This window comes from Heterodontus francisci, unplaced genomic scaffold (genome assembly GCF_036365525.1).
Source record: "Heterodontus francisci isolate sHetFra1 unplaced genomic scaffold, sHetFra1.hap1 HAP1_SCAFFOLD_959, whole genome shotgun sequence".
NCBI classification, from domain to species: Eukaryota; Metazoa; Chordata; class Chondrichthyes; order Heterodontiformes; family Heterodontidae; genus Heterodontus; species Heterodontus francisci.
In genome coordinates this window covers 24,164-38,604 of record NW_027141743.1, presented here as the reverse complement: position 1 = coordinate 38,604, position 14,441 = coordinate 24,164, and the positions used below count along the sequence as shown (strand labels likewise).

Here is a 14,441-nt window from a genome sequence, read left to right as displayed (position 1 = left end):
TTCGATAAGGTGCCACATAAAAGCTCAGGGTCCTGCTTGCGAACCGAGTGGAGATGTTCCGCAAAACGGTCACCCAGTCTATGCTTGGTCTCCCCAATGTAGAGGAGACCACATTGTGAGCAGTGAATACAGTATACTACATTGAAAGAAGTACAAGTAAATCGCTGCTTCACCTGAAAGGAGTGTTTGGGGCCTGGGATTGTGAGGAGAGAGGAGGTAAATGGGCAGGTATTACACCTCCTGCGATTGCAGGGGAAGGTGCCATGGGATGGGGACGAGGTGGTGGGGGTAATGGAGGAGTGGACCAGGGTGTCACAGAGGGAATGATCCCTTCGGAATGCTGGCAAGGGAAGGGAGGGGAAGATGCATTTGGTAGTGGCATCACGCTGGAGGTGGCAGAAATGGCGGAGGATGATCCTTTGGATATAGAGGCTGATGGGGTGGAAAGTGAGGACAATGGGAATCCTGTCATGATTCTGAGATGGGGGGGAAGGGTTGAGGGCAGCGGTACGGGAAATGGGCTGCACTCAGTTGAGGGCCCTGACAACAACAGTGGGGGGGAATGCTCGGTTGAGGAAAAAGGAGGTCCTACCAGAAGCTTCCCTCCCTTCCCCTGTCAGCATTCCGAAGGGATCATTCCCTCCGTGACACCCTGGTCTCCTCTACATTGGGGAGACCTAGTGCAGACTAGGTGACCGTTTTGCAGAACACCTACACTCAGTCCACAAGCAGGACCCTGAGCTTCCGGTTGCTTACCATTTTAACACTCCCCCCTGCTCTCATGCTTACATCTTTGTCCTGGGATTGCTGCAGTGTTCCAGTGAACATCAACGCAAGCTCGAGTAACAGCAAGACATCTACCGATTAGGCATACTACAGCCTGCCGGACTGAACATTGAGTTCAATAATTTCAGAGCATGACAGCCCCCCATTTTACTTTCATTTTTAGTTGTTTTTTTTCTTTTTTCTTCTTTTTTTCTTTTTTAGATTTTTTACAACCTTTTTTTTGCATTTATTTCATTTCATCTTAGTTTGTTCAGTTTGCTTACCCACTGTTATTTTTCATGTTTGCACTTGCTGCTGTTCAATATTCAGCCCGTTGACACCTATTCTGTACTAATGCTTTGTCTTTCAACACACCATTAACATATTGTTTGCCTTTGCTCCATGACCTTTTGGTCAGCTATGTGGCCTTGTCCAATCTGCACCTTCTCCTTTGTTATCTCTTGCTCCAGCCCCACCTCACTTGCTTATAACCTGTGACATTTTTAATATTTATCAGTTATGAAGAAGGGTCACTGACCAGAAACGTTAACTCTGCTTCTCTTTCCACAGATGATGCCAGACCTGCTGAGTGGTTCCAGCATTTCTTCTTTTTATTTCAGATTTCCAGCATCCGCAGTATTTTGCTTTTATTTTAGCCTTCAAATTTATGGATGGAACTTTTACATTTAATGCATCTGGGAACTGAAAGCCAATGTGGGTCAGTGAGGGTGAGAGAGTGAGGTTTGGTGAGGCCTGGAAATGGGCAGCAGAATTTTGGATCAGTTGGTATTGTTGGAAGCTGGAGACTGGGGAGCTGGTCAGGGAGAACTCGAGGAATGTAATCAGGAGGGGTCATAGTTCTAATTTTATTGGCGCCACTGAAAAATATGCATTAACCAAGTCACCATCTGAAGTGAAATAGCAGTGAGAGAAATATGAATGGGGTACTTCTAATGTCCGTCCCCTCATATTACCCACAGTGCTGACTAGGCAATCCTGAACATGACCCTTAATTGCACCGTGTCAGCAACTCAGACTTCGTATTTTACGTGGGAAACTGCACGAGCAGACTGAGACAGCTCGGCTTGTGCCCGTGGATCAATGCCTACTGTGGAGAAATCAATAAGATGTAAAATTGCATCGTCTGTTTTGAACATGATCAATAAACCCATATGAAATTTGTAAATGAAACGTTTTATTATTGTGTGACGAGTCAGGTAATAAACGAAGCTTTCAGCGTTCTTTCTGCTCGAGGTCCTGGATTTTGAGATGTTTGCTTTTAAACCACCATATTATTTACATCGAATCAAGGCTGCTGATATAATGTATTTGTTCAGGTGGTTGTATCTAATTGAAATGATCAGGGGTATAACCATGTCTGTGGAGACTGATCTGCTGTATAAATGAGGGCCCATTGGAATGGATCAGCTCAGAGTGGCTGCCGGAGCTGTTGGTTCCACACCAGCAGAAGTTGCTGCTTCTCACAGACATGGGACGTGCAATCATCGACCAGATAGAATACATCTATATTCCTGTTCTTGCAGCTGTTGGAATTCCTGGTAAGCTGTTATACCATCTGTCATTGGTGTCAAACGGTGTTAACTTTGTTTTTGAACTCGGCATATTTTTCTCACTGTATGTTTTATAGAACCGTTGTTCTCTTCCAGTGGTTCAATGATGGAACGTTCTCGGTGTCTACTCTTCCAATTTTCTCGAAGCTGCACTCTTTCTGTAATCAAGTTTGTTTATCCAACCATGATAATGTCACAGCATTGTTTTCTGCTCTGAATTTATTGGAAACAGTTATTTTACCTCAGAGCAGGAATCAGACTGACCGGATTGTCTGTTTCATGTTGTGGAACGAACCTGTCCTGGAACATTGTTATGAATCTGATTTCAGGGATTGATAATGAGACAACTACTGGAGTCAGTGTTGCAAGGAGACACTACAATGTACTTCCCTTCACAATAATATGGCTCAGTTTACCTGGGATTTCAATATAATTGTTAGGTATAATTTATAAAATATTATTTCATTCTGTGTGAGTCTGACGTTACTTCGGAGCTCTGGCGATGGAACTGAGTTTGAGGCTGACTGTTTCACATCTCCTTTTCTGTTTCACTGTGGATTAAATCAGAAAGACTTGGGCGACATTGTAAGATTGAATGTATGTATGTGATCTTGTATCATTTTACACTGTATCTATTGCAATAATGAGTCCCTCTATTTATCTGGAGATTATAAACTGCAGCGGTGACGATGGTGTTGTATGAATTGGACAAACCCGCCATCTATCGCTGCACTTCATAATTCTAGTAGAGATAGTGTTGATCGGTGAAGTCGCACCTCCTCCCCTTGACCCAATTAAAATTCCGACCCGAACCTGTCTGAATGTGGAAAATGGTCAAGATTCATAACTCTGCACATGGGTATCCTTAGTGAAGCATTTTATTTTCTGGATTATCATTTCCAAGGGATGTGACTGACCGCCCAGACATTCTGGGAACCACAGATTGCTAGTTTGTAAATATTATTTGAAATTTCTACACTAGTTCAACATTTGAGATAAGTCTCTTATATCTGTATTGACGTATAGCATTGTGCTATCTGCTTGTATTCGCTATCTCTTGACTGGTATGAAATCACTCGATTGTGTCAGTGTCTACACATGAATAACCTCATTTCATTTCCTGGTATGTTTCAAGAGTTAAGTTGAAAGTCTGATTGGTGCCTTGGATATGAAACTTTCTCCACTTCTGGCAATTTATCGTACATTACTTCACTGCACAGTCACTAGATCTTCAGATGTTGGCTCCCTTTAAGTTGAATAAATTCTAGCTAAAGGACTGGCTACAGGAGTTTCAATGATATTAAGCTGTGTCCGGAAGTGGCTTTCTATTATTTTTATTCTATGAATTGTAGATGAGGTGAACAGAGTAGCCAAACAGTTGGAGATTTGTGTGATCTGGATAAACAAGAAGGTATTCACACAGCATTCATCCTCAAACAAACTAATTCTGGGAGTAAGATGATTAAACTTGGGCTCATGAACAGAATGCAGGCACATGGTATTAGGATTTAAGTGAACGAGAAAGGATAACTGAGAAGGTGAGAAAGAGAGTGCAGAGAGATAGAGAAAGAAGCATTAAACAGACAGAGGACGAAAACTAGAGGGAGTGGTCGAGGCAATAAAAGGACAGAAAGAGAGTGGTAGCATGTAAATAATTCCTCAGAATGAGCTGACAAAACTTTCTGTAGAATTGGGAAGAGGAAATATGAGTTGAATATGTTATTAGGATGTTGCCAGATTGTGTGAGCTTACGTCTAATAGTCGAGTGCATTTATCACTCTCTGGTCCTCGGGCTATTCAACTGAATATTACTTTTTGGAACGTGCTGACTGAATAAATGCACTTGCAGATTAGAATGCGAGATTTATTTGTTCAAAATGAATTTCATACGTATGGAACATGAGAAATAGAAGCTGGAGCAGTCCATGCAGCACCTCCAACCGACTCCAACATTTAACAAAATCAGGGCTCATTTACCGAGTGCAGTATCTATTGATCCCAGTCTTGAATATACATAACAATGGAGCACCCACAGCTCTCTGGGTAAAGATTTCTAAAGGAATCGAAGCCCTCTGTGTGATGATGTTTCCCCTTATTTCAGTATGAAATGACCGACCTCTAATCCTGAGACTATGCCCGAGCCAAGGGGAAACAATCCCTCATCTACCTTGTCAAGCAAACTGAGAATGCTGTAAGTTTCATTGAGATCACCTCTCATTCTTTTAAGCTACAGAGAATATGTGGATACTCTCTCAATCTCCTTGTTAGACAATCCTCTTCACAAAGGAATCAGTCCAGTGAACGTTCGTTGCACTCCCTCTAAGGCAAGTATATCCTTCCTTAGCTACAGAGATCAGAACTGTATATAGCACACCGAGTGTGGGTTCATCAAAACCCTGTATGATTCGCAGCATTTAAATGTCCATTGTAAAAGGTTATTAATATCTTCAGGAATTTGTTGCATTCTTCCGTTGTTTTAACTGTACTTTCAATGTGGATGTGTCTTTATATTTCGAATTTGTGCTTCTGCTTCACAAGGCCCTGTCGATTATGGAATTGATGATTAACAGTGACCCCAATGCCAATTATTGGGAAATATCACTGCTCCCCTGCCAATCAGAGTAAGGAACCTCCCCACTGTTTCCTGTTTCTGCAGCCAGCTAGCTGTCCATTCTGCTGCTTGTCCCATAATTCCATTTGCGCTTTGAATATTCATGAGTCTGCTTATGGTATCCTATGGTATCCAATATGTTCCTTCTACTTCATTAGTCTTCACTACGATTTCTGGTATTATTCAAATAATTTAATATGACTTTTCCTTTTGGAATATGTGGTGACTGCTCTATATTAATTATGTTTGTCTGGATGTTTATTCATTTTTCTGTTACATCTATCAATACAAATTCTATCATCACAGAATCACAAAATTACAGCATCATTACAGTACAGAAGGAGTCCATTCGGTTCATCGTGCCCGTACCGGCTCTCTGAAAGAACAACTCCCTCATTTCCATTCCCCTGCCTTTTCCCCATAACCCTGCACATTCTCACTTTTCATACAGCTGCCTAATTCCCTTTTGAGTGCTTCAATTGAACCTGCCTCCACCACCCTCCAGCACCGCATTCCAGACCTTAACCACTCAATGCGTGAAAAAAAAAGGTTTTTCGCATGTCGCTTTTGCTTCCTTAACAAATACTTTAAATCTGTGCCCTCCCATTCTCGATCCTTTCACGAGTGGGAACAGTTTGCTTCTATCTACTCTGTCCAGACCCTTCATGATTTGAAAACCTTCGTCAAGTCACCTCTCAGCCTTGTCTTCTCGAAGGAAAACAGTCCTAACTTCTCCAATCTATCTTCATAAGTTAAATTCCTCATCACTGGAACCGTTCTGGTGAATATTTCATGTGCTCTCTCCAATACCCTCATGTATTTCTTCAAGTGTGGCGCCCAGACCTTGATGTAATACTCCAGCTGAGGCCGAGCTATTGTCTTATACAAGTTCAACATTAGTTCCTTGCTCTTGTTCTCTTTGCCCCTATTAATAAAGCCGAGGATACCGTCTGCTTTCTGAACCACTCTCTCAACCTGTCCTATCAACCTCATTGACACATATACTCCTCGGTTCCTCTGCTCGAGCACACCCTTTAGCATTATACCCTTTATTCTATATCGTCTCTCCATGTTCTTCCTACCAAAGTGAATCACTTCACATTTCTCTGCATTGAACTTCATCTGCCACCTGACTGCCCATTCAACCAACTTGCTTATGTCCTTTCGAAGTTCCACACTATCCTCCTCACAGGTCACAACGCTTCCAAGTTTCGTATGATCGGCAAACTTTGAAATTGTGTCCTGTACACCAAGGTCTAGGCCTTTACTATCTGTCATGAAATGCAAGGGTGCCATCACTGATCCCTGAGAAACTCAACTACACACCTTCCTCCAACCCAAAAAACATCAATTAACCTCTACTCTTTGTTACCTGTCACTCGGCCAATTTCGTATCTGTGTTGCTACTGTCCCTTTTATTCCACGAGCTACATGTTTACTCACAGGTCTGCTGTTTGGCATTGTATCAAACGTCTTTTTGAAGTTCATTTTCACCACATCAACAGCATTGCCTTCATCAACCGTCAGTGTTATCTCCGCAGGAAAACTCCAGCAACTTAGATAAGCATGATTTTCCTTTACGAAATGCATGCTGGATTTCTTTAATTAACTCACGTTGCCCATGTGGCAATTAATGTTGTCCCTAATTATTTTTTGTAAAGGTTTTCCCACCACCGAAATTAAACTGACTGGCCTGCAGTTGCTGCGCTTATCTTTACACCCTTTTTTGAAGAAATGTGTAAGGTTTGCAATTCCCCAGTCCTCTGGAACCGCCACTGAGTCGAAGAAAGACAGAAAAATTATGGCCAGTGCCTCTGCGAATTCCACCATCCCTTCCCTTAGTATTGTTGGATGCATCTCATCCGCCCCTGGCGCTTTGCCCACTTTGGGTAAAGAAACCCTACCTAATATTTATTCTTTATCAAATTTAAACCTCTCTAGTCTCTGACTTACCTCCTATTTCAATATTGCCTGGGTTGCATCTTCTTCCTTGGTAAAAGGTTAATGCCTCAAATGTGCCCTCTGACTCCATGGCTAAATCCACTTTCTGGTCCCTAATCGGTCCCACCCCTCTTTTTACCAACCTTTTACTATTTATTTGCCGATAGAAAACTTTGGGAATTCCTTTAATGCTAACTTCCAGTCTCTTTTCATGCTCCCTCTTTGCTTCTCTTATTTGCTTTTTCACTTCCTCTCAGGACCTTCTATCTTCAGCCTGGTTCTCAGTAGTATTTTCTACCTGACATCTGTCATGAGCATGTTTTCTTCTTTATCTTAATTTCTAACTCATTTGTGATGCAGGGAGCTCTGGATTTGTTTGCTTTACGTTTCCGTTCGAGGGAACATACCTTGGCTGTTCCCCAAGTATCTCTTCTTTGAAGGTAGCCCATTGTTCATCTGCCCGTTTTCCTGCCAGCTTTTGACACCAATTTATTCGCCACAGCTCTATTTGTACCACAGTGAAGTTAGCCTTCACCCAGTTAATTATTCTTAACTTGGATTGCTCTTTGTCCTTTTCCATCATCAGCCGAAACCTTATGATACAACGAATACTGTCGCCTAAATGCTCTCCTTCTGATACTTGATCCACTTGGCCCACCTCATTTCCAAGTACCAGGTCTAGCAGTGCTTCCTTTCTCGTTGGACTCGCAGCATATTGTTGCAGAAATATTTCCTGAACACACTCTAGGAACTCTTGTCCCTCGCTGCCCTTTAAGCTACTACCATTCCAGTCTATGGTTGGATAATACAAGGCCCCCAGTATGTTTGTCACGATATGTTTTGCACTTTCTGTAATTTCTTTGCAAATTTGTTCCTCTTCATCCTTCTCAGTAGCTGGTGATGTTTAGACAAAAATCGAGCAATGGAACCGCACATTTTCATTCCTCAGCGCTAGTCTAATTGATTTTATCTCGAACCCTCTTGACATCGTATTTCTACAGCACTGCAATGTTCTCCTTAATTTATGCTGCCACCTTCCCACTTTTTTCCCTTTCCTATCTTTCCTGAATTTGTATCCAGGAACATTTATCATCCAATCCCGCCCTTCTTTGAGCCAGTTCTCTGTTACAGCCACGACGTCATATTTCCAGATTGAGATCTGCACCTGTACTGTACCAGTCTTATTAACCACACTCCATGCCTTCACACATATATATATATTTTTTACATTAACCATGACTGACATCTATTGCTTAACCCCTTAATCTGACCACAGCGAATATTTCCTACTGTTGGGCTATCTTTCTCCCCCAGTATTCTGTGCTCCTTGGTATTCATCTATAATACTTGTTCCTGTTTCCCACAACGCAGCAGAGTTGCCATGTTTGCTTCCTTCCAATCTGAGTTCACTCGCAGGTCCCCATGCCTCTGACAATTTCGTTTAAACCCTCCGCAACAACACTAGCAAATCTCCCCGTGAGGATATTCATCCCAGTCCTTTTGAGAGGCAACCCCTCCATCTTGTACAGGTCCCACTTGCCACAGTTACATTCTCAATATCTCCGAAATCTGTTGCTCTCCCTCCTACAGCAGTTCTTCAGCCATGTGTTCAATCACTCAGTTCTCCTATTCTTGTACTCACTTGCACTTGGGACTGGGAGTAATTTTGATATTACTGCATTTTTCGTCCTGATCTTTAATCTCATCCCCCTTCTTACCTATGCAACTGGTACCGATGTGGACCATGACCTCGTGCTGTTCACCTTCCCCGGGAAGAATGTTCTGCAGCCGCTCCATGACATTCTTGACCCTGGCACCAGGAAAGAAACACACCATCCTGCAGTCTTGTTTACTGCCGAAGAAATGCCTGTCTGTTCCCCTCACTAACAAATCACTGCTGCTCTTTCACTCTTCATCCTCCCTTCCTGTGCATCTGAGCCACCTATGGCGTCACAAACCTGGCTGTGACTGCACACCTCTGAGGAACCGTCACCCTCACCAGTATCCAAAATGGGAGACCGACAACCGAGTGCAAAACCTCCGTGGGGAACTCCTGCAGTACCTGCCTGGTCCTCTTAGTCTACCTGGCGGTCACTCATTCCCTATTTGACTGCATACTTCTGACCTGCGTTGAGACCACCTCCCTAGACCTGCTATCCAAGTAGTCGTTCGTTTCGTGGATGCACAACAGTGACTACAGTCTCCTTCGAGTTCCGAAAACTGGAGCTTCAGCTTCTGAAACCGGTGATGCTTCCTGCTGATGTGTTCATCTAAGACCCGCGGTGCGTCCATGACATCCCACATGCTGCAGGTTGTACATTCCACTCGGAAGATCTGCCCTCCCATACCTTAATTTTACAGACTTATTTATTATGAGTAGAATAGCTTACCCCGTATTCATCAAACAACTCCAAGCACTGCACCAAAGCAGGAAATAAATACTGCATTATCTTCACTACCATTAAAAACATGTAAACTGGTTGAGATTTCTTCGGATCGTTCAATCTTCTGTTCGAAATATAAGAATCACATTAGCTGTCCGGAATTTCTCTAGCTCTATTCCATATTCTGATAATTATTAATGAACAGATAATTTTGACTCTGCTAATATCTTCCCTAGCTTTGTTAGTGTAGGTGGTTTAAATCCATCTAAAGCAGAGCGTTTATCCTCTATTTGATTGCTTTTGCACATTTGATCCCGATTTCTATGTTAACGAACCTGAAGTTTTACAATGAAATTATTCACTATTATTTGAATGTTCGTCTCCTCCCTTCAGAGACCTTTTTCCATTCTACAGGCTCTGAATAGTGATCCACATCTGCGCCAACCATCCCACTGCACACCAGAGTTCCTTCCTGCTGAGCTCATAGCTGCTGTGCAGAGGTCCATTTACATTTATGACTATGTCACTCTCTGATTCAAATCCAGTAAACCTGGGCTGTCCTTAAACTCACAATGGATGGGATCTGTCGTGACAGACACAATAAGGCCGTTTCCTCATCAGTTTCCTCCACCATCCTCTGCTAGCACATTTCGAGGATCCCATTTGGAACAGATTTGTTTCGTTTAAATATCTCGTCATTCCCGCGCGATCTCCTCACTTCATCACTGGTTCTAGTCTGGGTATGGTAACCTTAAAGGATGCTGATCCTGACCGTGTTGTAAAGTATTGATGTCTGGACCTCGAGTGCGAGCCTTGGCAAATTCCACCATCACATGGTGTCGCTATGGGAGCTGTCCTGGTCCTAGATGTGTTGTTTTTATGAAGGATACGTGGTCCATTCTTTGTTCCAATCCTCCTCCAGTCCTCTCCTTCACACATACTGATGGATAGCTTGATTACTGTGCTGTTGCTCTCACCTTCTTTTTACTTGAACTAGAACATTTCATTATCTCTGCTTCTAATTTCCAGCCGTCCCTCCACTTCAAACGTACCCTCTCTGACACTGCCCTTCCCTTCCTCGCTTTCCCGACATCCATTTCAGGGGATTGGCTGCCCAAAAATATGGACTATAATCTCATCCACAGCTACCTTGATTATACATACTCCAGCTCTGTTTTCTGCAAAGACTCTGTTCCATTCTCTCCGTTTCTCCTTCTCTGCTCCATCTCCTCCAATGATGCTAACTTTCACACCAGTGCTCCTGAAATGACTTCGTTTTTCCTCAGCCAAGGATTCGCCTCCACTCTGCTTAATAGGCCCCTGGACCATGTCCATCACATTTCCCATGTTACTGCCTTCAGTCCATCCCCTCCCTTCCCGAAACAAGATAAGGTTCTCCCTGTCCTCAACTTCCAACCCATCAAGCGTCCACATTCAACTCCTCATCCTCCAACATTTCTGCCACATCCAGCTCAGTCCATCAACACCATATATGCTTCTCCCCTCCCTTTTCACCAGATCTTTGCGACCCCGTGTCGACTTCTCAATCACCCAACATCCGCTCACTTTATAAGGGCACCCTTACTTGCAAGCACAGGGGATGTAATACCTGCCCTTTCACCTCCTCCCGTCCCGATGTCTGAGGCCTCAGCCCCTTCTTCCAGGCGATTTCCTGCCCTTATTATAACATAGAAACAGTATTCAGTGTTCTCAAAGGAATCCCCTGTACATCGGAAAAGAAGCAAACGGAGATTGAGTGATTACTTTTCTGAACATCTCTGTTCAGTCCACATTCATGACCCTGAGCTTCCAGACGCTTATCATGTAAATTTTTCCATTCCATTCCCGTTCTGATCTTGCTATCCTCGACCTCGTGATATAGTCTACTGAATCTCACCGAGGAACTGCACCAGATTTTCTGATTAGGCATTTTATTGCCTCTCAGACCCAACACTGAGATTAAATGATAACCATCCCTCAAACTTTCTCAGATGGCTTGTGCTGTTATGAAGGATGGCGACACCCGAGTCACTGGAATTGCAGGTTGTGTGGGGTTGCTGGGAAGGACTTCCCCTTCTGTTACAAAACTGGCAGGTTGATTCACGCCACTGGGATCTACCCGCACCTGCCGCCCCACCACAACTGGACCCATTCTCTGTTTCTTTAATTGTTCCATTTGCCGTGCACTATCATCCCTTTATCAATGAATCACTCCTGTCCTCCACCCATTTGCAGACATTTCCCACTTCTCTTTCTTTCCCTCATACACCACTTTTAAATGGCTGTATAATTACTTGCAAACAGATTATCTCCAGTTTCTTCCATTTCTGAGGAAAACCGATCTGTTGAATGGGTAACGCTGTTTATTTCCCCACAGGCACTGCCAGGCGTGGTGAATGTTTTCAGTATTTTCCTAGTTAATCAGTTTTACTGTTGTTTCAGTGTTTTGTTTCCACGTCAATGGTTAAGCCTGGATATCAGCAGGGGTGTGAGATATGTGGTAACAGGAGTTTCCGATTTCTAACTCCACAGATGCCTCTTTCATGCTTGTGGTATCCTCCGTGGTGAAATCAGACGATTGATGGGCTTGGCTTCCGGTTGGGTATGAAGGAGTCTGGAGCAGACCTCAGGACCAGCCCTGTCAAATCCTTACCACCGGTTTGGGGGTTCATTGTGTTACATTGGGGGATGGCCAAACACTAGCTCTGCAGGAGGTGAAATTTCTAATCGCTAAGCTGCCAATTCCCCAGCCCAGAGAGGAGTCACCTATTGTGCAGCATGGTCCGTGTATGGGTAGGAACAATGGAGTTGGAATTTCTGATCCTCAACACCAGGATGAGTCTGCAATGCTGGGGAATGAGCCCAGATAGGGCGAGGGAAATGTTTGGTACAAGATACGATGGAAGGTCCGGTCCCAGGTAGTGGGGTCTGATTCCTTGCTGGGCTCCATTCCCGCAGATTATTGAATCCTGCGGTTGGACGGGTCTATCCTGCACATCAACCTCTGCTGTGACTTATCTAATTCAGAGCGAATAGCTTGATAACAGAGTGGCGGATGATTCTGATTGCTAATCTCGAGTGTCTTTCTCTGTGGCTTGGGTTATGAACGGGGAAACCTGGCGGCCAGAGTTACATGTGTAAAACAGATTACATCAGAGACTTCCAGGACCATGAAAATATTTAAATTGCCAACCCTCCTCCTGGGAGCAGTTCTCTTTCCGTACCCTGTCCCGACTCCATTAAACCCGGAAGTTGGCGGGTAAGAGCTATATTGGGATTAGTGTTGACATTTAAAAAAAAAGACATATAACTCGTTTCAATCCCACCTGTTTTTGTTGCTAATGTCCTGCTCTTTCTGTTTTTGTCAGATGCAGAGAATGTTTGATCAGTAATTTCCAGTCACCTTTCCCTGCTCTCTCTTACAGTTAATTTACTAGCGATTGTGATCCTCTCCCAGGGAAATTGCGGCCTCTCCACCTGCACCACTCGATACCTGGTGGCCATGGCAACGACGGACCTACTCTTCATTATCACTGGGGTCTTACTGTGGCGGGTTGCATTTTATTATTTCCTGGGATCTTTCCTGGTCACCACCCCTGTATGTATTGTCATCGTTGTCATGTTTTGTGCAGCTACTGAAGTTTCTGTCTGGTTCACAGTTACTTTCACCTTTGTTCGATTTATTGCCATTTGTTGCCAGAAGCTGAAAACAAAATATTGCACCGAGAAAATTGCAGTTGTGGTTCTAACAACAACCTCGATTCTGCTTTGCTTAAAAAATGTCCCCTTTTACTTTGCATATGAACCTTTATGGATAATTGACAATATGCCATGGTTCTGTGCTTTAAAGTCAAACTATTATACTGATCCTGGATGGGTGGGACTTGACTGGTTTGATACGGTTTTAACCCCATTGCTCCCATTCGCTCTAATATTTTTGCTCAACGCTCTGACAGTCAGACACATTTTAGTGGCCAGTCGAGTCCGTAAGGGACTGAGGGGTCGGAGCAAGGGAGAGAATTGCAGTGACCCAGAGATGGAGAGCAGAAGAAAATCGATTATTTTACTTTTCAGCATATCAGGCAGCTTCATGCTCCTCTGGTTGGTGTATGTTATACATTTCTTCTATTATATCATTACAGGATCAGAACCGCGGGATTACAGCGATTCTGAATATATGTTTCAAAGATTAAGCTACATGCTGCGGGCATTCAGTTGCTGTACAAATACATTTATTTATGCAGTGACTCAGTCCAAGTTCAGGGAGCAGATTAGGAATATGGTGAAATATCCAGTTACATCAATTATTCAATTAATGAATAAACTAAGCAACTGAGGGCAGCCCAGCAGCGGGTCCCATTTATTCCCTTCTACGGATGTACTGTTGATCACCGAGGGGCAAAATGTGACCAACAGCTTTATAACCCGAATACAACGACGGGGAATCGCACATGACAAAGAGCTGCAAGGTGACAGTCAAGTAATGACAGACAGAAAATAGACTACCGCGGGTGGGTTTGCAACACACAACTTCAAATCGTGGCGGCAGGCCACCAAGAGTCAGACCGACCCCGGCAAGACAGCCGGGGTAACAGCAGACAGAATCTCTCCTTCAACTCCACTGGTTCTATTCGCAGTTACTCACATCTACTTAGAAGGAAAAGCTTCTTAAAAATAAAATATGTTGGAAATCTTCCCGTGTAAGTTGATTATTAATTGTTTTATGTTTGGTGACACTTTCTTGAGTGCATCTCCCTTCCATTCCCTGGGCTGGTCATTGCCATCTCTCTCTCTCTCTGTCTTATTATCCCCACCCCATGACGTAGATGGTGGTGTTGGTGGGTGCCCTTTGAGGATTCTCAAATTATTAGAATCAGTGAAGCAAGGAGCTCTAGGGGGTTGCAGGGATCGGAGGAGATTCCAAATGTAAGGAGAGTTTCAGGGCCTGGAGAAGTTTGTGGAGACTGGGAGAGTTGTAGGGGCTGGAGGACGTTACAGAGATATGGAGGGTTTTAGGAAGCAGACGAGGTTTCTGTGAAATGGAGGATTGGAAGTGTTCGAGAAGGAGGAAGAGTTGGGATGGTTGTAAGGGCTGGTGTCGTTAACAGAGATATGGTGGGTGGTCGGGTTGGAGCAGGTTACAGAGATAGGCTGGAGGATGTTACACAC

General features: G+C 43.7%; 1 protein-coding gene across 1 annotated transcript; it reads left to right on the top strand.

The window, feature by feature from the left end:
• The first annotated feature begins 12,171 nt into the window (after positions 1 to 12,171).
• On the top strand, positions 12,172 to 13,608 carry LOC137364610 (probable G-protein coupled receptor 139). The gene is made up of 2 exons (XM_068027703.1): positions 12,172 to 12,190; positions 12,698 to 13,608. Exons 1-2 carry the CDS (start codon positions 12,172 to 12,174, stop codon positions 13,606 to 13,608), a joined length of 930 nt encoding a protein of 309 aa, XP_067883804.1.
• Positions 13,609 to 14,441: the final 833 nt, after the last annotated feature.